Below are 27,333 nucleotides of genomic sequence, written 5' to 3' on the forward strand. Positions count from 1 at the left end.
CATGACCTGAGCTGAAATAGACACTTAACTGACTGAGCCACCCAGGCTCCCCTAAAATTTTTAATGTTAGATGAGATGCTACTGTTCACAGGCTTTTCCATTCACATTTATCAACTTCTCACACTCTCAAGTTTTCTGGTATTTAATAAGGAATGAAATATCCAGGAAAATTCTTACATCGATTAAATGAAGAGTTTCTCTCCAACACAGACTCTGATAGTGAAAAATCTCTGTGTTCTGACTGTAACCTTTCCCACACTTGTTAAGATGGTAACACCTCTCCTTGGTGTGAAGTCTCTGGTCCTGGTTAAGGGCTGACCGTCCAAGGCTTTACCATACTTGTCACTTTTATTATAGGGTCTCTCTCCAGCATGGGTTCTCTACGATGAACTAGTCCAGTGTCTGCACTGAGAGCTTTTCCATATTCTCCATATTTGTGGGTCTAATTCAGTGGGAATTCTCTTATCTTCAATGAAGCCAGCACTCTTGGACTAAAAGCTTTTCCACATTTCTCATCTTCATGGCATTTCTCCTGTGTATCTCAGATGCTGGATAAGGATGGAGCTCTGAAACTCATTCCACATTCATCACTTATGCAATCATAGATCTATTTCTAGGGTCCTCTGGTATTTTGGGACTTCTACATAATTCAGGCACTTATGAATATTGCCATCGAATCTAGCAGTGTGTCCCTGTTGGCATGTTATTTCTTCAGATTTCTTCTACTTTGGAAACACCTTCTCATTTTCCATTTTGACCAAATCACCTGAAAGAAGAGATTGAAAATTTCAGCCTAATTCCCTCATTCACACATACCTTACTCAGTTACTTGCTCACTGAACAAGTCTCATTCAAACTACATGCTAGAGGGAAGAAAAAAAATGTTTCATGTAAGACAGATGTGTATTGAGTTTATGACATAAACTATAGTGTGTTACTTTAATTTTTTTTATTATTTAAAAAAATTTTTAATGTTTATTTATTTTTGAGAGAAAGAGCAAGCGGAGGAGAGGCAGAGAGAGAGGGAGACACAGAATCCGAAGCAGGGTCCAGGCTGAGCTGTCAGCACAGACCCCGATGCAGAGCTTGAGCCCATGAGCCAAGAGATCATGACCTGAGCCAAAGTCAGATGCTTAACTGACTGAGCCACTAGGCGCCCCTATAGTGTGTTATTTTTAAAAGGGAAGGGCGTGCATGTACACATGTGCCTATAATAAATAAATAATAAAAGGATAAACCATTAAAGAGCAAAAAAGGTTACCTATATGAGAGAGGGAACAGGAGGAGGAAAAGGAGAATTTTCTTGAAAACATTTTATAGATTTCATGTATAAAATTTTGTATTTCACATAATTTAAAAAATGAAAAAAAAAATTTTTAAATAAAAAATAAAATAAAAAAAGCAATCCCTCAACATTGAAACAGAAATGAAACAAACTGAATTTAAATGTGTACCTGCTGGTGACATAACCACACAAAAGAGAAATTATTTCCAATGTCCTTTGCAGAATAATTTTTTTGTATATACCCAATGATATAGAACTTAAGGACAAAAGAATGGAAAAATCAGGCACCACCATTAAGCTGTTTATAAAAACCATATTTGATGGTAATGCTGACATTTTTTTTGAGGCCACTGAGATACTGTGGGATAAAACAGATGAGTATTTGATACTCTATCATTCCCGGTGTCTTTGAGAAATCTCCAAAAGGAGATGCAGATGAAACATTAAGGCCCTGAATTTGAACTCGAACTGTCAGTATGAATTCACAATACATACTTTATCTTAAATTCTTCCTAGCTCTGAGCACTGAAAGGCCTAGGAACGATGTCCAATAACAATATGAGCATTCCTAGCACCTTATCTTTGGTTTTAAAATACCATTTCTTACTAAACAGAATCTGGGGTCCTTGGGAAAATGATTGATTTCAGGAGGAGGAAAGGAATTAGAGGAGTTTATACTTCTTTTTATACCAGAAGCAAGAAAGCTGTCAAATGCCTAGACTCATGTCATAAATATAGGAGACCAGCAGCTGAGAAGTGTGCAGAAGAGAAACCCACCATGTAAGACAAGAAGCCTGCTGCATAAGCTTCAGTTTATTTGTTCCATAAACGTCAACTCATTCTGGACAGCTAATTTTTAATAAAGACCTGATTAAAGTAAAAACGAAAAATAATTTGATATCTGTACAATGGAACTTATGTCAGCCATATGTATACATTACATGTAACTCTTGGGAAATATGTCCATAATGTAATACTAAATTTAAAAGTAGTGTCAGTTGGTATGTTCAGTATGATTACAATTTGGGCACATATGTGTGCTTGTCCAATGAGCACATAAAAATACTAAACAAGTTTTGTTTTCTACACGAAGTCTTTGAAAATGCACATTTAATAACTTTTCTATTGTATGTAGCCTTTGAGTCATTTTCTATTGGCTTCAATGTAGAAAAATGCTGTCCTGCCTTTGGCATAAAAGGTCAGGCCCAGGGAAGCTGGCAGTATTCAGTTAGAATGGAGAAACAACCATTCAATAGAAGCAGGATTTCCAACAACGTCGGTGCAAAGTAGTGAAGGGAGAATGACAATCAAGGTTAAAACAATGTGCTTAGAGGGACAAGGTAAAAATGAAACAAGACATCAAGTGAAAGGTAGGCAAAAGGTTTAGTGATGAGGTTCATTTGGAAAAATGCAAAAGACATTTCTGATCTTTTCCCCAGTAGGATCTCCTCTTTCTCCTCAGTAGATTCAGAACTGAGCTGCCCTGTTTCTGGCTGGAGCTGCCCTGCCCTCCCCGCCCCGTGAGTCTTAATGCTGCTGCCAGGCAAGCCATTTGCCCTTAGGGCCCTCGTTTGCCCTTCCTGTCCCCATAGGAGGACAAAGGACCCAGGGACAATTAGAGAAATTTGACCACGGGGATATCTGCTAGGGTTCTAGAGCATAGATCCCAGTATTAATCGGGGAACAGAAGAGGAGGACAGAAAGCAGAGTTTCCTTTGACCTACAAGGACAGGGAATAAATGGACAGGGAGGGGAACACAACTCTGGCCAATGCATCTTAGCCATTTCCTCTCACTACACTTGAGAGGAAACTTCAAGTCTCTGCTCTCTCTCTGGAGAGAATACCTGCCTCTGGCAATAGATTGTTTCTTCCTTATCTCACCTTCCTCCTGGATGGTCCAGCTTCCTCAACAAGCCCCCAGTCCAGTAACAGCCTCCTCCCTATACACTGGATGCTGCCCCCACACCCAGGCCGGGAGCTCCGCGGGCAGGACGGTCATGAGCTGCTCCAGCACCAGCAGCTCCAGGATCTGCTCCTTGCTGTGCGTCTCGGGCCGCAGCTACTGGCGGCGGAGAGCCTGCCTGGAGCTGGACTCCTGAGGCCCAAGGGAATCCTCCTAACAGAACTGCCATGAGTTTTGTCCGAAGAACTGTCAGAAGCACCATTTCTGTGCAGGCTAGATGCTTTAACTATTTGACATCCCTTCTGTTCTTCTGCAGCCCAAAAGGGTTGGACTGAATCATTCCTGGGCAAAGCAGTTCACCACAACAGTAGCAGGGGCTTAATAAAGCTGGTGATAAGGCATAACACATCACTGTTAACAGAGATCAACTCCAAACTAAGAACATATTTACTCAGAGTGAATTGCTGTGGTCAAGTCAATGATTTGAAGGTAAAGACGCCCTGTAAAAGATAAGACAAGCACAAAATGTCATTAGAAAAATGTCCTAAAATTGACTTATAGACAATTCGGTTACTTTAGGACTAAAGAACAATACTAGTAGCTTTTAGATCTAGAAACTGAAGTGAAATATTCAGATAACGTGAAATATCCCGATAACAAAAACAATGCAAACAGCTTTGCTTACTTGAATTGCGTATCACAGATTTAGTCAATCATATTTATAAATCAACCTCTCTGTGCCAAGAATTATGCTAGATTCTTTCAAAGGCATTTTTAGTTTTAGAAAAGAACAGTGTGCATGTCAGTTGGGGTGTCCCACATTTGAGTTAGGGGTCCCAAGTCAATTAACCAAAGTCCCCCTTGTATACAAACCCAGTGAGTATTTTTCGGTCCTTTACTTACCAGATGCCTCTGCAGCTCCTAACACTCTAACCACTCCCAATCTTCTAAGGAACTGCAATCTTCTGGCTGTTTTCCCATGAGCTGGCTTTTGTAAAGTGCTTAGACCAACACCTGGTGCTCAAGCTTCTATAAGGGCTTGTCAAGAGCTCATTCTTAAGTCCACTTTATGGCTCTTCTTCAGCTCGCCAAGAAATGTCCGGTTACCCTAAGCCGGGATCCGGCCTTCTCATTCCACATTCATTCTGGGCAATCTCGTCCATTCAGTAGCATCTGAGAACTGAGACGCTTTCACCTAACAACTCCTAAATCTATTCTCTTTTCCCAGTCTTACTTTGGAAATCAAGACCATTATAGTCCAATGGTATAAGACTCTTCCAGTCCTAGGTCTTAAAAGCACCTCAACACCACCAAAAATTAACTCATCATTTTCCCCTCATAATCAATGGCTCTTCCAAAATTACTCATTTCTTTTTTTTTTTTTTTTTAACTTTACTTTGCTCTGGCTGTCAGCACAGAGCCCAACTAGGGCTCCCACAAACCACAAGATCTTGAGCCGAAACCAAGAGCTGGACACTTAACGACTGAGCCATTCAGGCGGGCCTACCCATTTCTTTAAAAATGACACATTCATTCCCCTTACCATCTATCTAATCCAAAAACCTAATTATCCCTAACTATATTGAAAATAAAGCTCGTAATACGTACCACGTGTCGGGCATTGTCCTCAGCACCTTTTCAACAATCTTTCTCCCTTAGACACCAAGTGGAGTTAAATCCGCGTCTTCCACACAATCCACTCCACCCTCGTCACTTCCACGGCCAGCACCTGGCTTTCACCAACTTACAGTACCAGCTCTTTTCGTGACGCCTGCGCATCTCTCCTCTCTCTTGCTTCCAGTCCTACCCCCTTCCAATCCATTTGCCACCCCGCTCCTGAAATTTCTAGAAGCCTAGTAAGATGACGCTACTCCCGTGCGTGAAGACAGGGACTCCCGTCTCTGCGGAGTCCGCCTCCCGGAGCAGCGCCAGCACATTGACCACCCGGGCTACGAGGTGGCCGCGCGCGGACCCGGGGCAGCGTAGCCGGGGACTGCTCCCTTCTGCCAGGCAGATGTGCGCACACACATCGCGTGCATTCTGTGCGGGAGCCGTCACACGGGAAGGACGGAGAGGCACACTGCCTTTTCAAGTCCAAGTTCCCTGGGGTATCGCAGCTGTCACCTGCTCATCCTCTCTGCCCCGGCCACAGCACACCCACCTTCCCTCGGCTGCCTCCGGCGCCCGTTTCCGTTCAGCTCTCCGCCTCACCGGGAAGTGCCCCCACCCCCGGCTCCGGGCATCCGCGCGGTATCGCAGGGGCGTTCCCCTCTTCCCCACGGCACTGTGAGCTGGAGGGGTCTTAAAAGCACCTGGAGACCCGCACTACGCGACCGGCAGCCCATGTCCGCTCGAAGGACGCGCTCACTTCTCAACGTTCTCTGAGCCGAGGAAATCACACTTTCCTCCGTTTTCTAAGTCCTGAGACCCCGTCACCATACGTCCTCCGAGACGAACCCTCCCGTCACAGGCGTGCAAGGTCATGACCACCGCCACGAAGGCCTCGATGAAAACAGGACTCCGGAGGGGGACAGAAAACCGCCGCCGGCCGTAAAGACGCACCAGCGCCCGGAGCCCCGAAGCGGGTGGTCCGCGCAGCGCTCGCGTCCACGTCCGCGGGCGGCGACACAGACGAGACTGCGTCTCGGGGAGCGGCCACCAAGCCTCGCGGGCGCCTCCCGCCGGAAAAGGCTCGCGCTAGCTGTGGCTCACACGAGACCGGAAGTACGTCACGACGCCCGGGCACGCCTCCACCCGCTCCTCACCGCCCCTCTAGGAAGCACAGAGGTCCCGCATCTCAGTGGTTGGCCGGCTCCCACCGCAGGGGCCCACGGTGGCCTCTGCACAGCGCAGGCGGGTCCACCGGGTGTCCAGCAGCCACTCAGCCTGGGCCCGTCTCTCTGTTACACTGAGGGAATGCAACGCAGTCCTCCGTTCCCTAGTACCCTGGTCCCGTGATACCCATTGCCCACTCGGCCCCCAGGGTCCGAAGCAATAATCGACACCCACCTGAGCAAAGCGGCATTAAGAGGGACAGGTGCTGGCTTGCTGTCCACCGTCTCAATCTTTGTGCATGTGACTCCGGTCCTTTTGAGCAACCTAACCACTTACAGATCCCTGACTCTGCAGAATTAGCAGAAAGTGAGGGGAAGCCACATGCCCGGTCCCCGCTGTGAATGGCCCCGGGGCAACTGCGGAATGTGGGGCCTGGTCAGCCTGTGTTTGGTACCCTGCGGTGTTAAGAGCGCTCTGGTTGCACAGCCCGTGAAGAATGTGCATCAATTATGATAACTTAGGAAACTTGGCACAATCTCTGGACCTCATTCATCCTAGCTACTTGCTTCAAACGGCTTGCCCTCTGCCTTATTCCTGCGAGGTTGTGATCTGGCGCGCTATATTCCCACGCTTCCTCTGTATGTTAGAGGTGAACAGCCCATACTGGTCCATCGATCGTGTACCACTGAAATGCTCCTATGCTTCTGGAACGTCATCTCTCTTGTCTGGTAAGCCATAGTCTCAACAGGCTCATCTTAGGTAACTAGCTATTTTAAGCGTTTTGTTGTTGTTTGTGGGTTTTGGGGGGGGGGGGGGCCTTTTCCGGGTGGGTGTTGTTTTTATAGGCATACCCACCCCTTCTTACCTAATCCAATAAATGTGTTAATGGGGATTATTTCAAACCAGGCAGATGGTGGCTACTTTGGTCTAGGTGGCTACACCTAAACATCCCACAGCCTCCTTCATAGATGCTCTACCTTAGCTTTCATGAGAACATTGTATTCTTTCTGTCTCTTCTTCTTCTATCTCCTCAGCAGGAAGTCTTAAGTAGGAAGACCATACATCCTGATTTATGCCTCTTGGCTGGCTGTAATTATTAACAGCAATCCCTTTCATTCTCAGAAGTGTCCTAGATTGGGCAATACATTATATATAGCTACCTCAAGTCTGACAACCACCGATACGCTAGCTGAAATGCAGATTCCCAGGTCCTGCCCTCACAAACATTCAGCCAGTCTGTGGTAGTGCCCAGGAAACTGCAGTTCAAACAACCCAGGTGATTCTAACACAGGTATATATTCAGAAGCAGCGGCTTCATCAGAGAGCTGAGACGTTGGCATGGAAAACTGGGTGTGAGTCCAGAGAGACCTAAAAAAGAGAAACCAGTGATTTACACACTGTGCTTGCCTCCTCTTTGTTACGTAGAGCACGGAGAAGAGTGGGGAGTGAAGAGCAGTGGGACTCTTTTCACAGCTAAGACACATGGACCAATTGAGAGCCAGAGGGCTAATAAGTATTATTTATGGACAAAGCACGTTTCTTGGTAACAACGTCTCTTTTTATTTTTTCCTTCTCTCTGGTCACCACTTGTTGGCCTAATCCAGTTTTAGCGTGTAAGTTTGCCTGGTTCCTTTTTATGTTCTCACATTTCGTTCTTCCTTTTCCTTTTTCCATCCTGTTTTGTTGCTGCTGTTGCTGTTTGCAGAGGCCTAAAAGGTTCTGAGCCTCCAAGTCCAAGTGCCTGTGAAACCTTATATAATTCACAATGATCGTTGTTCACAGTTTTGTTTTAAAAAATTTTAAGATTTTTAACTTTAAAATTTTTAATGTGATTAAAAAATAGATCACAACGAGTGTTTAACCACTTTGGACTTCACTGTTCTCATGCAGGTATGAAATTGCTCAACTCAAAATTTCTTCTTAAAGCTAATATTTTCTGATTTTTTGTTAAGAAACTCCTATAGTACAACAAAATACTTTCAATGATTCCATTATGCTTTAACAAAGTGTTCCGTGACCTCTGCATCTGGCCCCCACCCCTGCACACTCATGGCTCTTGAGCCTGTCTTAGCTGGGCCTTCTTCACCCTGTTTCCTCTATTGCAGATACCTTCCGCTATCTTCCAGCTCCTTCTACAAATAATCTACTTTTCTCTCAACTTTTACGTTCTCTCTCAACTTCTAACTCAACATTTAACCAGTGACACACATGTATACTGGTACATAGATTTCAAAACTGCTCCTGAGAAGATACTTCATATTTTATAATTTTGACTTTAGATATGCCATTGTTTTAAAATTTTTTCAGAGGTATTTTTTGTCTTATTGGAAAAATGTAAAACAATCTTCCACTATAAATTGTTTTTTAAAGGAAAAATATTGTCAGAGAAAATAGAAGTCATTTTCAAATACAAAATCTGGACAGAGACTTGGTTCTCCTTGAAGATTTGGTTCCTCAAATAAAAATTATAGTGAAAGAGAGTCTTCAGGGCTTTTACCTACAGCTCTAAATAGCTTTCAGTTGCAAAATTCTCAGTCATTTCTTGACATACAGTGTCCACTGTCCTAACAATGCTCAGAGGGGTGCTGTACTATCCCTCAAGAACCAGTAAGGCTTTTTTATATTTTTAGTAATCTCTACACCCAACGTGGGGCTCAAAATCATGACCCTGTGATCAAGAGTCACACACTCTTCTGAGTGAGACAGCCAGGCATCCCTCGAACCAATAAGTCTTTTTAATTGGATTTGAATCAGTACTTCTTACACCTTGCTCAGCCATAAAAACTAGTCTTTCAGACTGGGGCTTTTCAAAGGCATAAGGAGAGATGGTTACTGGTTTACAGAGCAGCTGAAAGGAGATCAATGCCAGAGACTCGATGGGTTGAGTGAAAAGAGCCAGGGTAGAAAAAGAAAAGAGAAGTGAGGGTAATTCAGAAATGTAAAGGGAGACAACACCTAAGAGCACCCTGCCAGGAAGGCTGGAGTAATCATAGGAAAGACCAGGGCCTACATGCCCCTGTCTAGCGGTTAAGTCAACTAATGACAAATGTGCATCCCAGATAAAATAATTACAAGAACAATCCGTATCAGAAAACAAGGCAAGTTAGTTTGGTGAACTGTCAGTAGTTTTAATCATGTTAACCATCACTGCACTCGAGTGGTATATGCCTCTACAGCACAGATAACATCTTTTCTTTCTTGGCATTTTTATCAGTTATTGAGAAAATTTAGAATTTTTGAAAAGCTGTGAAAACAAAAGAACAAAAACAAGCACAAAACAAACCAAACATTCAATCTTCAATTGCAGCTGTAAAAACAATCCATTAGAACTATATCCTTTAAAATCCTGATCTGTTCATATTTTAAATCTTTTAAGAGCTGATATAATGGAATTATCCAAACATGCTGTTTTGGCATATTCAGAGGTATCTGTGATGCTTACAAACTCAGATTATTAGACTGTATGTCTCATATTACTGAATGGAATATATGTTTACTTGAGAAGTTGATTTTATTTCAAACTTAAGTCTACTATATTTTTCTTCACTTTAAAATCTATATGTATTTCCTTTGGAAATAGTTAAACCTCAAGATACAGTGAAATACAATCTTGAGAAAATAAGATTTTTGAGAAGACCTACAATTACCCATAAGCGGCGACACTAATGGTTTGAAATGCTGAGAATACCTAACAGAGCCAAAGACACGACACTGAAACCATCCCCATCACTCTGCATTTCTCTGTAGAATTATGTCCACCTCTAGTTGCCGAAACCCTGTTTTCCAGCTCACGTGGAAGTTGTTAGCTTTTAAAGTTTGACTTGAAGTACATTTGGGAGGAGAATGAAATAATTTGTAACATTTCAAAGTAGTGGTTGTGCATTTACACCAGTGTGTTAAAAGTATGGAGCACCAGCAAATGAGATACTGTCCACGTGTAAACAGAGAGGAAGCTGGCTGTTTCTCTAAAGATTGTATTGTTTCATGAACACAGCAAGGGGTTGAAGAGTGTAAATATACACCATCTTTCCGTGGAACAAAGGAACAAAGGAACACAGCAAGGGGTTGAAGAGTGTAAATATACACCATCTTTCCGTGGAACAAAGGAAACATAAGGTTATGTATGTTCACGTTTTCTTGTATTTCCATGAAGAAACACTGAAGATATTTAACATACTAGAAAAATGGCTACCTATGAGGGAAAAGATAGGCTCCCTTTTTAATGTGGCTTTCATACTTGAATCAGATGAAGAATTGAAAGGGCGGACCTACGCCGGCCGACTCCATCTTGTTCTGTGTCCTTCACCTCCTCCCCTTGAGTAACCTCCCGCTCACCCATTCAAACTTCCTGATCAAAACACGCCCAGCGACCTGCGTAACAGGACTCTGACCCTTCCCCAGCCAATCGGCCAAGGCCACGCCCCTTCCCCAGCCAATCGGCTGCCCCTAGACCCCTATAAAACCTTTGTGCTTTTGAAACTTGCTCTCTCCCTGGTATCTCACCGCTGCATCGGTGCAGGTAGGGGACTGAGCTTTAGCTAGCTCGAATAAAGGCTCTTTTGCTTTTGCATCGGACTCGGCTCCCTGGTGGTCTTTGGGGATCACGAATTCTGGGCATAACAGAATGAATTATCTTCTTGAAAAGTCCCTCTAAGTAAATTAAAAGTTAAAAAAAAAAATCATTCACTACAAAAATAAATAAGGGGCACATGAGTGGCTCAGTTGGTAAGCATCTGACTTCGGCTCAGGTCATGATCTCGCGGTTTGTGGGTTCATGCCCCGCGTCGGGCTCTGTGCTGACAGCTCAGAGCCTGGAGCCTGCTTTGGATTCTGTGTCTCCCTCTCTCTCTGCCCCTCCCCTGCTTGCGTTTTGTGTCTGTCTCAAAAATAAATAAACATTAAAAATAAATAAATAAAATGCCCCAAATGAGGGATCAGTGGAAGGAGTCCTTCCTAGAACTCGGCTGTAAACCGAACAGAGAAACATGCACAGATGGGAGGCTTTATTGAGCTGTGCCTCAGTGCCTTCTAAATCCTGGAAGTTCCTTCTAACCTCAGTGCCTTCTAAATCCTGGAAGTTCCTTATACTGGTCATTTCTATGTGGTGATAAAATGCTTCCAGATGCTTAGAAAGAACACTAGGAATCAGGAGACAGGGTTCCAGCTCCAACTCGGTGAACCAGCTGAAAGGTCCGCAGTCACTTCCAGCCTCCGTTTCTGTATCATATAAGGGACACAAAAGTGATCTGTAGGGTCCCTTATGTTTCTATCATGGTTAAGTGACCTGCAGTGTATTTGGTACTCTAATCTGGATTGTCATCACCATAGATTCCCATTTCTTTGTGTCCTAGGCTTAGTATAAAGCTTGGTAAACGTTCAATCAGTGTTAAGGGAAAGAAGTTTTTTTAAGCATGATCTTGGTGGTAATTAATAGGTAATGCTGAGAAGCATGGAGCTTATAAAAAACAATCAACGTGGAAGGCTGATCACACTTTTCAACTTCTGTATATTTTTGAAATTTTGTATAACTAAGGGTTAAATAAATAAAGCAAAATCCAAAAATGCTTATAAATCACAGGAAAAATTAATGCAAAGAGGCCTATATTTTCATAATGAAGATCAGAAGTGAGATACCGATTTTTAGATAAGTTTCTTGGTCTACACAACTCAAATCTCGAGCAACAGTAACACATTGATGTGTCCTCACTTGGGTCCTTGGTTCCTCACTGAAGGCGGAGTCAGTGGAACTCTACAGAGTTCTTAACAGGGAGAAGCCTTCTGTGTATCTATGGGAGGATTTATCTGTCCCCTTTTGTAGGTTAAAAAGCAAATTATCATATCTTATGAGAAAACAATCAAATCATTTAAGTTGCAAGTTTTACTGCCATTATTTTTAAATTAATTTTTAAATACTTGAACTACTTTTAACATAATTGTGTATTCAGGTAGCATGTAATTTTTTAAAACTTTTAAAAAAAAGTTTCTTAGAGGGGCGCCTGGGTGGTGCAGTCGGTTGAGCGTCCGACTTCAGCCAGGTCACGATCTCGCGGTCCAGGAGTTCGAGCCCCGCGTCAGGCTCTGGGCTGATGGCTCGGAGCCTGGAGCCTGTTTCCGATTCTGTGTCTCCCTCTCTCTCTGCCCCTCCCCCGTTCATGCTCTGTCTCTCTCTGTCCCAAAAATAAATAAAAAACGTTGAAAAAAAAAAAAAAAAAAAAAGTTTCTTAGAACTCGGACGAAGGAGTTTTCCTAGAGCACACCTGGAGAACTTTCTGCACAGACAGGTGTGGGACCAGTTGATGAAGTCACCACAACAGTGTTCACTACTGCAAACACGGATGTCACAGACCCCAGAGAAGCTGACAGATGGACTTAACATATTATGCTTCCCTCAGCATAAAAACACAGACACCTTCCACAGTCTGCACTCCAGAGGACCGAACAATTCTTTTCCTAGGACTGTGCTTCAGGGACAAAGTGAGAGCCTGCCCCACCACCTCCACTAGGGTCCGACACCGGGAGCCTCTGCCCTACCTGCTCCAGGGGGCTAGCGGCACCCGCCCCAGGGTGGACCTTCCGATGCTGGACGAGGTTGCAGTGATAAATAAAGTTCTTGCCACAGTCTTCACATTCATAAGGCCTTTCTCCAGTGTGAATTCGCTGATGCTTAATGAGGACAGAACGTCGGCTGAAGCTCTTCCTGCACTGGCTGCACTGGAAGGGCTTCTCCCCCGTGTGGATCCGGAGGTGATGGAAGAGCCCCGCGTTCTGGCTGAACGCTTTGCCACAGATGCCACACTGGTAGCGCTTCTCCCCGGTGTGGAGTCTCTGGTGCTGGAACAGACCCGAGCGCTGGCTGAAGGCCCGTCCGCACGCATCGCACCCGTAGGGCTTCTCCCCGGTGTGTGTCCTCTGGTGCTCGATCAGGATGGAGTTCTGGGTGAAGCTCTTCCCACACTCACCGCAGACGAAGGGTCTCTCCGCCGAGGAGCTGGCCCGCTGCCTCTCCCACCTGCCCTCCTGGTCACACGTGTCTGCACACTCAGGCCCCAGAAGAGCGTCACCGTTCAGTTTCTCAGGAACTTCCACAAGACGTTTCTTCTCTTTACAGAGCTCCCTCTTCGGGGCTGACTGCACACTCCAAGCCCCAGCCTCACCCCCTGAAACGAGAAAATGGATCACACGAATGTCATGTTTCAAAACGGAAAAGAAAAAAAGCAACCAGGAGGGTGGGGGGCAAGGGACACATAAGCACGGTTCTGTGTACTTCCCCCACCTAGACAAGGATGCCCGGACCTCAGGGAGAAGACACACTGAACTGTAACTGTCAGGGGACTGTCTTCCCCCCACCAGGCTGCAACCTTCCCCCCACTACCCCTCCATGCAGGTCACAGTGTCCTCAGGACCAAGCACAACGCCTGGCACACAGCAGACGCTGAGCAGATGGACGGTGAGGGAGTGAGGGAGGCCTCTGAGGAAGTTCCAGTCCTCACCGATCTCCCGAAGCAGGCACACCTCCCGCGACCTGCACTGACGCGGCCCTTCCAAGGTTGGGGGCTGGCCGCTTGATGAGTCCTGGGCTGCTCCCCGACCTGCCTCCTCCTTCACCAACTCTTCCTGCTCACGGGCACAGGCTGGAACCTGCTGGAAATTAAGGACGGTTAGAAATCAAATGTCAGAGAAGACATCGTAAGGAGGCCTCCTCAGGCCCACTGCACGGGAAAAGAAGGACCAAGAAACTGGCAGGAAGAAACAGGCAGAAGGATGGGGCACCCACAATAGACCACATCAGGCACAAAGAAATCCCTGTCCTCTTCCTCTTGCTGCACAGAAACCCCACACTCGTTCTTACAGCTACCGACCTGTCCTGCCCTCTCCCACCTGTTCTCCCGGCTCGTCCAGCTCCCGCTCCAGATCCTCCAGCACGGTCACCGCCTGCTCCCCGCTCTCCGGGTGCTGTCCCTGCACCCAGGCCTGGAGCTCCTCGGGCAGGATGGTCAGGAACTGCTCCAGCACCAGCAGCTCCAGGATCTGCTCCTTGCTGTGCGTTTCTGGGCTCAGCCACTGGCGGCACAGCTCGCGGAGCCTTCGAAGAGCTTCGCGGGGTCCAGGGGTCTCCTGGTAGCAGAACTGCCTGAAGCGTTTACGGAAGATCTCTCTGCTATGCGGGTGATCTCTCCACGGGCCAGATTCCTGCCCAGAGGCACAATCCCCCTCTTCCTCTTCTACCTTTACTGCCAGCCGTCCTTCCTGCATCTCTGGAGTCTGAAGGACTGAGGCTGTGGCCATTTTAGGCTTCACTATTCAGAAAAAGAATCTATCCTTGATGACTCCCTTTGATCTTTTCTTCTGAAAATCCTAAAATCTAAAACATAATTTGCAGAGAAAAAAAACATTAAAATGTAGAAAATCTTTTCTGCTCGCGGGCACTGGGGTATTTATAGCAAAAGCAGTCACTGTCTAGTGAAGAGCAGAGAACGCATGACTAACAGTAAGGACTTTGCAAATCCTGAGGCAGGTGATGCAGGGGAAGGAAAACAGAAACAGAACACGTTCCCCAGAACCGCCCCCCCCCCCACGGTTTTATTGAAGAAGGGGCCATTTTGATCATCCGCAGTGAATCAGCTCAAGTAACTCAGTTAGAATAAACTGAGTTTCCATTTGAATGGCAAGATCCTAGACGTGGCGTAAGTGTCATGCTGAATGGAGGTAAACGAGCATCATGGTGCCAAGTGGTCACAGAGGACGCTAAGAGTCAAGGAGAAAAGGGAAACAAAATGGAGAAGGGAGAAGTAAAGATAAAAGGACAGAATGAGGAGCAAAAGAAATGTACTGGGGAGGAGAGGCCAAGTCTGTCCAGTCGGGTGAGGTGTGGAGGAAAGAGTTCTGTGTTTGCGCTGAGACCCGATCTTCCAGGTACAATCTGCACGGGCCCATCTTTCTAGGGGATATGAAGATAAAATAAGATCATGGATAAAGAGCACGAGAAGCTGGCAGCTTGGTAAATCCTAAAGTATTGTAAATTACTACTATTGTTATTTTTCTTATAAATCTTATTGAAGGAATAAATGAATCCTAGCAATCAAAACACCATGGCAAAAGAATCAGAAAGTAGTCAAGAGATATTAAAATGAAAGAAATATTGGTTCTGATATTTTAGAATTTTTTTTTTAATTTGAGAGAGAGAAAGAGAGAGCGCACGTGTGCACACGGTGGAGGGGCAGAGGACCAGGGAGAATCTTAAGCAGGCTCCACACTCAGTACGCAGCCCAATGCAGGGCTCGATCCCACAACCCTGGGATTGTGACCTGAGCCTACCAAGTCGGACATTCAATCGACTGATCCAAGCCTCTGGTTCTGATATTTTAAAACAGGGGTAGGGTCTGAGCTGTTTCTTGTCCTTTAATTTCCTGGAAATTGTTTATCTTTGAGACTTTGAGGATGGACAGTGGACAGCAATGTGTAAAATAAAACCAGTGCTCATAAAGACACAAATGTCTATGACCACATAAAGCTTATGAAAGAATCTAAACCCGAATAGTAATTAATGAAAGCAATTTTCTGAAAGAATATCATGTAGCCTAGTGATTTCAAAGGATCATTTTTGGGCAGAGGCTTTCAAACTTTTTTGACCAGGACCCGCAGTTAAGAGGTATTTTATACTGAGACCCAGAACACATATATGCATGTGTGTGTACATGAATGTATGAGACACGCACACACATAACTGAAATAATAACTTCACAAAACCCTAAGCACCCTTATTTATGTGATATGTATTATTCTTTTTCTAAATCCCGGTTGTTGTTTTTAAACCCCAAAACAAAAAACCCTGGTCACAGCCCACATGGACTTCATGATCCACATGAGTCATGACCTATAGCTTTAAAAAGTTGCCAAATTTAAGTAAAATTATTATAATTCATTGTAAATATAACCCAACACTGTTCTTAGGTATTGGAATCCATCACAAAATAAAAAGAAAAACCAAGGAGAGGGTATTTAATTACAACTGAACATGGATCACTTACGAGTACAAGAGAAGTTAAATCTGCATCGCCAGTATAAGGCATACTTATCAAGAAGAGAAAGACTACCAGGGCAGGGAAGCATTGTTCTGGGTAATCTGCAAATATTATCCTTTCCACAAATTCCTAACATTTCTGGCTTCACTAACTTTTATAGTCACCACTCCAGCCAGGAGAAGTGGATAGGGTTTTTTCCTCCAAAGACAGGATCCCTGAGCTCATATTCCCTCCCCAACTTTGCCTGGCGCTGACTCACCATCACTTTGAGTACCACGTTATCTTTTTCTGTCCAAACTTCTCACACACCACCCATGCATCTAGCCAACATTTACTTAGAGCCTGCCATATTCCAGGTACCGTTCTATGCACTAGAGATAAGCTGCAAAAAAAACAAAGTCCCTACTTCCATGGGATTTACATTCTAATAACAATATCAGTAACAGCTGACATATATTGTTTTTGAGGTACCGGGCACTGTACTAGACGCTTTACATAGATTACCTCATTTCATCCTCAAACGACCTCAAGTAAGCTTTTGTTATTACCCAGTATCATAGATGAGAAAATGGAGGCACAAAGACTTTAAATCTTCGTGAAACAAGTTTCACAGGCCCAGGTGGGGAAGCTGCCTTTTAAACCCCACAAATCTAACTTCGGAATTCAGTCTTGAGCACTACACCACTCGTTCTCCTCTACGTGGGAAGGAAGACGGAAGGGGCCCACAGGGACAGACGGTAATACGCCAAACAGCAGCAAACGCTACAGAGAAAATTCCAGGTAAAGGAGATGGGGAGAAAGGTCTCCATTTCATGTGGGGCATCAGGGAAGGCCTTGCGGATAAGGTAACATCTGAGCAGAGACTCGAGAAGTGAGTGGCGGTCACAGGACTCCCTGGAGAAGGACGGTTCCACACAAAGGGAACCGAGTCGTTGGAGGCCAGAGCACGGCTGGGTTCTTCAAGCAACAACCAGTTGAACAATGTGGTGACAGCAGAGAGAGCAAAGGATACAGTGATAAGAGTCAGGTCGGGAGATTATGAAACGCCATGTGAGGGCTCTGCCTTCTAGTCTAAGACATGTGGAAAGCCATTGAGGTTTACAGTGGGGTGGGGGGTGGCGACGAAATGTTACTTACACTTAATATGAAAGTATAACCGGCTGCCGTGATAACAGACTATGGGAAAAGTGGAAGCAGAGACAGAAGCTACCTAGTCTTTGAGGGAGCGATGATTGTGGCTGCAAGCGTGGTCTGCAGGGTCTATTCTAGGGTGTGGAAGTTTGGGGTGCAAGTATCAAACAGGTAAATGAAGGACACGCGCTCTGATGTCACTCAGTTAACCGAACACAGGTTCAAAGGATTAAACGGCGACTCATGCCCTCTTGTTTTGTCAATCTTCTAGGCCCTGAAAAAGGTCTCTTTCCTATTTGCTGCCCGTCTGCTTTGGCTTTAAGTCAAAGATTTTCTATTCACAGAAAATGCAGCTGAAGCTTTGAGTTCTGCTCATAGAAAGTCACCTCCGCTCTGTGGTGTTTCACATCTTTACTCAGTTTCACGAAGATCGATTTCCCTCTCTTCTCTGTATAGGCTCCTTTTCGCTTTCCTCCCCTGATTTCATTTCTGTCTGGTGGCCTCACACCGGCACATCTCTGCTGCTTTTTGAACCCAGTGCTGCCCTCCTGCTCACAAACAGACAGCTATTAATCTCACTTAGGTTCACCACCCCATTGTACACACCTTCCTTGACTTACCGTGGGGCTACGTCCTGATGAACCCACCATGAGTTGAAAATATCATAGGCTGAAAATGCACCGAGTCCACCTAAGCGACCACACATCACAGCTTAGCCTCACTTACCGTAAACATGAGCCTACAGCGGGGCAAAATCACCTAACACAAATCCTGTTTTGTTGTTAAGTGCTGAAAATCTCATGTACCTTAGGGAATACTGTCCTGACAGTGAAAAACACAATGGTTATAAATGTATCCGTTATTTCTCACAAGCAACTTGAGAAAGATCAAACTCATAATTCGAAGTAGTATGAATGTGTACCACCCTTTGTCGGGGGACCATCGGTACATGCCAGGTAGAGAATTAGCATAATAATCTCTCACACTTAAAAGAACCACATCTGCATTTTAAAGCTGGTTTCTCCTAGAGTCTCAGCAAGCTTGATACTCCCAAATCTACCACTGCCCTCAGGGAGGAATGCTCTTTACCAAAGAAATACATGCTGCTGAAGATCAAGCAGCATGCAACCAAGTATGTCTTTATCATAACACACCCCCAAACCTTCCCCCCTGACATCACCGTCTAAGGCCCCCACTACTTACTAGATGCAGCCACAGACTCTCCCCGCTGAGGTCACCATCTAAGGCCCCCGACTACTTACTGTACGCACTCCCCAACCCTCCCCTGGTATCACCATCTAAGGCCCCCAAAACACTCAAGCTCGGCTCACGACCAGTCAGGTCTCTAGCTTCAACTGTCGGGCCCCTCTTGTTTTCCCATATTCCACATGCAAAACCTGCCCGCTCCACTCCGGCTTCTCTTCTCACTGTTCTTTAGTCAGGCTTTCCTCATCCCTGCTCCATGTCCGTGGTCTTGCCAGCTGCACTTGTTCCAACCCTACCCAACCTCTGCACCTTGATTTGAATCTCACATCCTTTGAGGTCTTCCTCATGCATTCCAGCCCACCCTCTTCTTCCTTCCAGCTCTTCTATCATTTTGCCCCCAGTCTCTATCTTGCAGTTAGCTCTCACATTAAAACAAAATCCCAGAAGTACAGAATAGCCAATTCCTTCATCAAGCTCTACTCCCCAGAAGTAGACACCGTTAAAGATTAGACTGTATCAGGGGTGCCTGGGGGGCTCAGTCGGTTGAGCGTCCGACTTTGGCTCAAGTCACGATCTTGCGGTTTGTGGGTTCGGGCCCCGCATCGGGCTCTGTGCTGACAGCTCAGAGTCCTGGAGCCCGCTTCGGATTCTGTGTCTCCCTCTCTCTCTGCCCCTCCCCTGCTCATGCTCTGTCTCTCTCTCTCTCAAAAATAAATAGAAACATTAAAAAAAATTTTTAAAAGATTAGAATGTATCTTTCCGTCGTCTGTGCATCTTTAATGTGTGCACGCACACACTCACACAAACACAACCTTTCCTATTCATCTGCAATAAGTACAAAGTGGTATAAGGTAGCAGATTTAGTTATGAATTCTGACTTACTAACAACGTGATCTTGAGCAAGTTACTTGACCGGTTTTTCTGATCCTCAATCTCGTGTACAAAATGAGGACAGTTCCTTTGCAAAGTTGTCAAGAGTATTACAGGAGACAATGCATACAAAATGGTTCGGCACAAAGCCTGGCACACAATAAACTTCCACCTTTTAAAGAAATACTGTACAGTTTTTGGCTTCAGGTGGCTTAATCGATACCTGCTACCTACCCTTGGGGCCAAGACTGTAAGGTTTCCTTCCTATCGCCCAAAGCACAGCAAGGGTAAGTGGGCGGGGAAGCACGTGTTAACACACCACTAAAGTAGCTGTTTCACCAACCTTGCAGACATACTCTGGAAGACATCCATCCATGTGTTCAGATAACACTTTTCCCTACTCTTAAATCCTAACCGGAAGCCCAGGACTCCTGAGGCCTGAAGGTGGGGAGGACCAGATTCAAACGAGATAAGTAACCCCTGGGCTGTGGCCGTGAAGCTAATACAGAAAAGAGAAGAGAGTCCGCACAGCAGGTTTAAGAAAACGGCCTGGATCTGAACCCTAACTACACCCCTTACCAGCTGGTATGAGTTGGGTCGAGTGAGTGGGCCTCACTTTCCTTCTCGATGTTAGAAAAGGGGGCAGGAGAGGGCTGGTCCGTACTCGGAGCCTACCTACATACGTTACTACCTGGAAAGTGCTTTGAACAACGCCTGCCCAGAACGTACTACCTGCTGCTGAAATATTCGCTTAACAAACATGAGCAAATCGCGAGCGCCCCTGTGGGTGGTGAACCAGACCCCGAGAGGCCGAGAGGAACGCTTCTCCGTCGGCGCCTGTCCCCTCATCCTACTATGGGGACGGCGACGGCCCGCGGCGCCCGAGCTCGGGTCCGGCCAGGACGCCCCCGCCTCCCGCACCCGGCCCGGTGACAGAGCTCACACACCGGCGCGGCCCGACTCCGAAGCTCACCGAGCATCCGCGGGAGGAGAGGCCACCCCGCCAGGCCCCACCGCCTCCCGGTCCTTGACAACCACAGCCCGCACAGTGACCGGCTACAAAGGCCGGAAGTGCGTCACGCGCACCACCTCCGGGACGGCGTTCCGGCCGCTTTCCTTCTAGCGAGCCCGGAGGTCTCACGCCTCTATGGTCGCCCCGCCGAATCGGCTCCACAGGTGGAGTGAGGCGCTGGGAGGTTTATTCTGCCCCGCGGGGCAATGGGACAACAGCCAACATAGTGTTTAGCCCATATTAACTTATTCATTCTGCATTGCAACCCTGTAAGTTAGGTACAGTTATCCCCATTTAACAGATGAGGAAACTGACGCACGTTCCCTCTGCATTTGTTGCCATTCCTGCAAAGAGATCATTTTTGTGCACTTTACTTAATTGCACGAGATATTCCAGGTTCACTTTATATATTACCTGCCCTAGACCTAGAACCCACCATTGTTCCATAAAGCATGAAGCTCTGGTTCCTTTCAGTGGAGAATGGTATACAGAAACCAGCCGATAAGCCATGGGTAGTAGGATATATCATTGCTTCTAGGCCATATCAGTGAGTATATATATAATTTTTTTCCTTCAGGATTTTATCTCATTTTTTATACAATTTTTAAAGTTTATTTATTTTGAGAGAGAGAGGGAGCAGGGGAGGGGCAGAGAGAGAGAGAGTCCCAAGCAGGCACGGAATTCAACGTGGGGCTCCATCTCACAAACAGTGAGCTGAAATCAAGAGCTGGCTGCTTAAGCGACTGAGCCACCCAGGTGCCCGGAAAGTTACACATGATTTTTGACTGCACAGGGGTCAGAACACCAATCCCTGCCTTGTTCAAGGGTCAGCTATATACTCATGCCCCATTTTCATTAGTTTTAATTTATCCTGTCCTTCCTTCCTCTTTCCTTCCTTCTCTCCTCTCCTTTCTCTTGCAAAAATAAGCACCTGCCTTCTTTACCTCCATAAAGTATATTATATACACTCTTTTATACCTTGCTTTATCACTTATTAAAAAACCTGGAAATTATTCTAAATTTGTTCGTTGAAATATTTTTTTTTTTTTTTTACAGTGGCATAGTACTCCATCGTGTGGCTTTTTCAACTAGTCTTTGAGGGATAGGTATTTGGATTGTTTCCAATATTTTAACAAACAATGCTGCAATGATAAATGATCAATGAAGAAACAGAAATGAGAAGTGAGGAGAGAGAAAGGGAGGTGTCTTTGTAAGGGCTGTATTACTTTGCACTCTGAGAATGCCTGTTTTCACATAGCCTCCCAGACTGTATGTTCTTAAACATTCATATTTTGTTAGTATGACAGGTCATTAGGTATTTCTTATGCAATCATAACCCCAATGATTAAATCCTTGTTAAAAATGGATTCATAGTATATTATGAATAATTGAAAAAGTTAAAGATAACAGAAACAAAGAGAGTCCATGCTCATTAACTGCAAGAACCAATATTGTTAAAACATGCACACTACCCAATGCAATCTACTGATTAAATGCAATCTCTAACAAAATACTAAAAACATTTTTCACAGAACTAGAACAAATAATACTAAAATTTGTATGGAACCACAAGACCTTGAATAATCAAAGCAATCTTGAAAAAGAACAAAGCTGGAGGTATTACAATCCAGATTTCAAGATATACTATAAAGCTGTCATAATCAGAACAGTGTGGTACTGGCACAAAAACAGACACACGGATCAATGGAACAGAATGGAAAACCCACACATATGTGGTCAATTAATCTTCGACAAAGGAGTTAAGAATATCCAATGGGGTAAAAGACAGTCTCTTCAATGAATGGTGCTTGGAAAACTGAATAGCTACATGCAAAAGAATGGAACTGGACCACTTTCTTACACCATACACAAAAATAAACTAACAGATTAAAGACCTAAATGTGAGACCTAAAACCATAAAACTCCTAGGAGAAAACATAGGCAGTCATTTCTTTGACATTGACCGTAGAATCATTTTTCTGGATATGTCTCCTCTGGCAAGGGAAACAAGCAAAATTAAACTATTTAGACTACACCAAAATAAACAGCTTTTGCACAGCAAAGGAAAGCATCAACAAAATAACAAGGCAATCTACCGAATGGGAGAAGATATTTGCAAATGATATATCCAATAAAGGGCTAACATACAAAATATATAAGGAATTTCTATAACTCAGCACCAAAAAGGTCCAAATAATCCGATTAAAACATGGGCACAGGACCTGAATAGACACTTTTCCATGGAAGACATGGAGATGGCTAACAGACACGTGAAAAGATGCTCAACATCACAAATCATCAGGAAAATGCGAATCAAAACCACAGTATCACTTCACACCTGTCAGAATGGCTAAAATAAAAAAGACAAGAAATCAAGAAATAACAAGTGTTGATGAGGATGTGGAGAAAGAGGAATCCTGTACGCTACCAGTGGGCATGTAAATTGGTACCACCACTGTGGAAAACAGTATGGAGGTTCCTCAAAAAAAAATTAATAGGATTGCCACGTGATCAAACGGAAGGCCTTCCCACATTCATCACATTCACAGGGTTTCTCTCCAGAGTGGATTCTGTGATGTCTGTTCAGGTCAGAACTTCCACTAAAGGCTTTCCCACATTCATCACATTCCTAGGGTTTTTCTCCTATATGAACTTGCTCATGTTTGGTGAGGTTTGAACTCACTGAAAACCCTCCCACAGTCAGTGCGCTGGTTTAAGGAACGGCATCTCCAATGAGCGAGTCCTGTGCTGTTACTGAAGGTTTTACCACATTCGCTCCTCTTTTTTTTTTTTTTTTTTTTTTTAAATTTTTTTTTTTTCCAACGTTTTTATTTATTTTTGGGACAGAGAGAGACAGAGCATGAACGGGGGAGGGTCAGAGAGAGAGGGAGACACACAGAATCGGAAACAGGCTCCAGGCTCCGAGCCATCAGCCCAGAGCCTGACACGGGGCTCGAACTCGCGGACCGCGAGATCGTGACCTGGCTGAAGTCGGACGCTTAACCGACTGCGCCACCCAGGCGCCCCTCACATTCGCTCCTCTTAAGCTTCCTCCCCGGTGTGATTTCTCTGACATCTAAGAAGGACTGAGTCTTGACTAAAACTTTTCCCACACTGATCACACTAATATCGTTTTTCACCCATGTGAATCAGGGGGCACTTAAAAAGCTTTGTTTTGACTAAAGGCTCTCCCACACTCTTCACATTGAAAGGGCTTTTCCCCCGTATGGATTCTCTGACATCCAAGAAGACTGATGCTGTGCATGAAGCTTTTCCCACACTGATCACATCTGTGTGGCTCTCCGTCCTCTGAATTTCCTGCCAGACCTGTCCTTGCATTCATGAAGGTTTCCAAGATGGGTCCCCTGGAAACTGGTCCTGCCTCTGCAGATTCCACAGAGAATCATCTTCTGTGATTCCATTCCTTTGGACACTTCCTGCCTCCCAGCCAATGTCCCAGCCTTGGGCTTGGTCTCACTATCTCAACTAGGACATGGATCGTTCCAATCTCACTTTCTTTCCAAACTTTTTGTTATGGAAAATTTTAAACATCTATAAAAGTAAACAAAATGGAAATGTCACCTGTTTGAGCTGATGGACTATTACACCCCAAGGGACCATTTTTCTCTTTTGTAGTCATGTTCCCCCAACAATCAATAAATATCTCTTCAGCTCAGTTAAGGAAGGAAAGTACTAGAGAGGAAAGGTGAAAGTGGTACTTACCAAGGTAGGACAGAGAACCATATTTACCAAAGGGCACAGATTATTAAAATGTTTGTTAAAAGTCTAAGTTTATAGGAGGTGCCTGGGTGGCTCTGTTGGTTAAGCATCAGCCTCTTCATTTCAACTCATGATCTCGTGGTTTGTGGGATCAAGCCCCGAGTCAGGCTCTGCACTAACAGCACAGAGACTGCTTGGGATTTTCTCTCTGTTCCTCCCCAGCTTGTGCTTGCTCTCTCTCTCTCAAAATACATAAACTTAAGAAAAAAGTCTAAGTGTATAAAGAGCACTTTAAACTGCAATCAAATTCGGGGCGCCTGGGTGGCGCAGTCGGTTAAGCGTCCGACTTCAACCAGGTCACAATCTCACGGTCCGTGAGTTCGAGCCCCGCGTCGGGCTCTGGGCTGATGGCTCAGAGCCTGGAGCCTGTTTCTGATTCTGTGTCTCCCTCTCTCTCTGCCCCTCGCCCGTTCATGCTCTGTCTCTCTCTGTCCCAAAAATAAATAAATGTTGAAAAAAAAAAATTTTTTTTTAAAAAATAAATAAACTGCAATCAAATTCAATTATAGCAAAAAAGGAAAAGTGTATTCATTCTATTGCTTGGAAAGAAAACTTCCTCTTAATCTTCCCCCAAATAGGGCACTCCTTGAAGATTCAGTGTAAACTGATAATTCCCTTATGTTAACTAAGATATGGAAAAACAGTTTTACTGAAATTTGGCCCGAGGGAGATAAATGTCCCACCAAACTCATTAAGATGAAGATTCTACCTCAACTCAAAGGAAATACCGGAAAAGGTCTGATTTCTTGGCTGTTCTGGTCACTCTGTTCCTATTTTCTGGAGATTGTGAAGGGGATCAGGACGTAAAAAGGGGATCAGGAAACTTTGTTAGTGGGAAGCACATCGGACATGCTGTGTATGAAGTTCTTCCTGACATGGAGAGAATGTGGGAGGGAAAAAGGATTGAAAGTAGACTGGAGTAACATGCAGGGGAAGGTATGGGCATGAAAACAGGAGGGAATTTAACGTGGAAGAAGATAGGAGCAGTGCAGTCAAAGTGAAAGGTTTAAAAGGTGGCTCTATCCTAATGGGTAGAGAAAACTTAAAAAGACAGGATAGGGCAAGACACTGAGGAGGCCTCTGTAAAGATCATAATGGAGAGATAATATAAGAAGCCACTGAATGATGTGATAATTCCACGCTTTTTTAATGAAAAGCAAAGATGAGTATGTTAAAGTAAGTAAGTAAATACGTAAACAAAAATCTTTTGCTTAAAAGGTCAAGAATACCGGTTATACTTTGCAAACAGAGAGGCAGAGGAGCCAGGGAGGATTTTGGGTGAAATCATGCACGGCCATCAGTCTTCTTGGATACTACTCCTGATTAAACTGTAAAGAATGGCTGTGATTGGCCAAGCAGGAGCCCAGCTACCCTGATCCACCTTTCCAGACAGATCCTCCTCTTTCTCACCTCTCTCTAGGGAATGGGGATCCAAGGTCATGCTGGGGGGGGTCTCCACATGCTGGAGCTGATCACATGGTGACTGGCGGCCGGCTCCCAGGGATGTCACCTCCTCCCAGAGCACTTCCTGTCCATCTGCTTGGAATGTGCCCTGGGGACAATTAGGGACCATGGGGCTTGGGAAGAAAGTGCCCTGAGAACTAGATGTAAAACCTTGGGAAGTACTTCCCGTGGAGCCAGGACAGGGAGAAAGGACTCAACAGGCTTAGAAGGAGAGATGAGGCAGGAAAAGGAACAGACAGAAACAATGATGCAGGACAGGGACAGAAGCTCAGGGCTGCCCTCACGGCTCTCCTACTGACCTAACCGGTAAATGCTGCACTTTGTCACCACAGAACATGCCTCTCTTCCCACCTGCTCTCCGGGCTCGTCCAGCAACCGCTCCAGATCCTCCAGCACAGTCACCGCCTGCTCCCCCCTCTCCAGGGGCTATCCCCGCATCCAGGCCTGGAGCTCCTCGGACAGGATGGTCAGGAACTGCTCCAGCACCAGCAGCTCCAGGATCTGCTCCCTGGTGTGCGTTTCTGGGCTCAGCCACTGGCGGCCCAGCTCGCGGAGCCGGCGCAGCACCTCGCGGGGTCCAGGGGTCTCCTGGTAAGGGAAGAGCCTGAAGCGCTGGTGGAAGATCTGACTGGACTGGCTGTTCAGCTGCAAGTCAGTTTCTCGTACGTAAAAGTGATCTTCCTCCACCTTTACCATCGCAGGTCCTTCCTGTTGTCCATCTTGGATAAGATCTGTAGGCATTTTCTCTCAGCTGGGGGCGAGGGGAGGGGTCCGCGAAGACGGCTCTCTGCTGCAAGGAGATTCCCCTTCACAAAACGTAGGAAAGTGCTAAGATGAAAAATTGCCACCAGTTAAAAAGGAAAATCTACAATTTAATCTACGTTAAAGGCTGCCCAGAACACTTTGAGAAAAAGAGGGCAGAAAAGATTTTTGAAGTTTGGCTAACAATGATTGATGTAGATGATTTGAGGAATTGACATTCTTGGTAATGGAATTTTTTTTTCTAATGGAAATTTCTGACTATTTTCGAAATTAAGGTTATAATCCTTTTCCTACCAATCTTTCCTGTGCTCACTCTACTCCAATTAAACCCTTCAACTTTATTAAATTTTATTCAAGTTTATTTATTTTTCTTGAGAAAGAGAGAGAGCACACACAAGTTGGGGAGAGACAGAGAAAGGGGAGAGGGAATCCCAAGCAGGCTAGGCCTGCTTTGCAAACAGCACAGCGCCGGATGCGGGGCTCCCCTCTGACACTCGGGACAGCCCTGGGGAGGGGAGCCGCCGGGGCGGGCCCCCGTGGGTCACCAGGAGACCCGTCTCCTGCATGCGGGGTCTTACCCTCTGCGCGGCGGGTCCGGAGCTAAGTCGGTGAGCTTGGGCTCACTCACCCGGAAGCCCAGAAACCCCACTTCCGGCCGGCCTATAACTCGGAAGTGCGCCGTACCGCTCTAGGAGTTCTCGTCTCTGTGGCTCCCGCCGGCCGGAAACCGCTGCGTTTTGTTGGAAATCAGGAGGGCAAAGAAGAGAGGGAGATCCAACCAAGGGTATTTGGTAAAACCCATAAGAATTAAATCTTCTGGAAAACTTTCATTCATGTGCTTCATTGAATTTTGATGGGAGACACCTGCTAAGAACAAGGAAGATAAGGTTGATTTAAAAACCCCAAGTTAGCAGAAGTTTTGAAGACATGAGAAAAAATATACTTTTATGCGAGACAGGTGGGGGACACGCTCAATATAAATCATAACATTAATGAATATCATAATTATAATTAACATTATAAAGTAACATTTGAAAAGCCCTTTCAGTAGAGAAAGTGCTTTCAAATCTATATCTATATCATCTATATCTATATCTATCTATATCTATATCTATATCTATG

General features: G+C 45.2%; 1 protein-coding gene across 18 annotated transcripts; it reads right to left on the bottom strand.

Moving 5' to 3' along the window:
- Positions 1-129: 129 nt before the first annotated feature.
- ZSCAN23 (zinc finger and SCAN domain containing 23) lies at positions 130-26,871 on the bottom strand. 18 transcript variants are annotated; one of them, XM_040457084.1, is made up of 10 exons: positions 26,790-26,871; positions 25,801-26,277; positions 13,843-14,326; positions 13,455-13,605; positions 12,496-13,121; positions 7,125-7,332; positions 6,199-6,312; positions 3,641-3,689; positions 2,063-2,152; positions 130-766 (listed from the first exon to the last, which is right to left on the bottom strand). In XM_040457084.1, exons 3-6 carry the CDS (start codon positions 14,248-14,250, stop codon positions 7,282-7,284), a joined length of 1,236 nt encoding a protein of 411 aa, XP_040313018.1. In that variant the 5' UTR covers positions 14,251-14,326; positions 25,801-26,277; positions 26,790-26,871; the 3' UTR covers positions 130-766; positions 2,063-2,152; positions 3,641-3,689; positions 6,199-6,312; positions 7,125-7,281. The 18 variants fall into 18 exon arrangements, 16 of the variants coding, with proteins under 16 accessions (XP_040313018.1, XP_040313017.1, XP_040313019.1 ...); XM_040457083.1 differs by having other exon boundaries at positions 3,168-3,689; XM_040457085.1 differs by lacking the exon at positions 2,063-2,152.
- Positions 26,872-27,333: the final 462 nt, after the last annotated feature.

Source organism: Herpailurus yagouaroundi, unplaced genomic scaffold, assembly GCF_014898765.1.
Source record: "Herpailurus yagouaroundi ecotype Mexico unplaced genomic scaffold, PumYag 219, whole genome shotgun sequence".
Classification (NCBI taxonomy): Eukaryota; Metazoa; Chordata; class Mammalia; order Carnivora; family Felidae; genus Herpailurus; species Herpailurus yagouaroundi.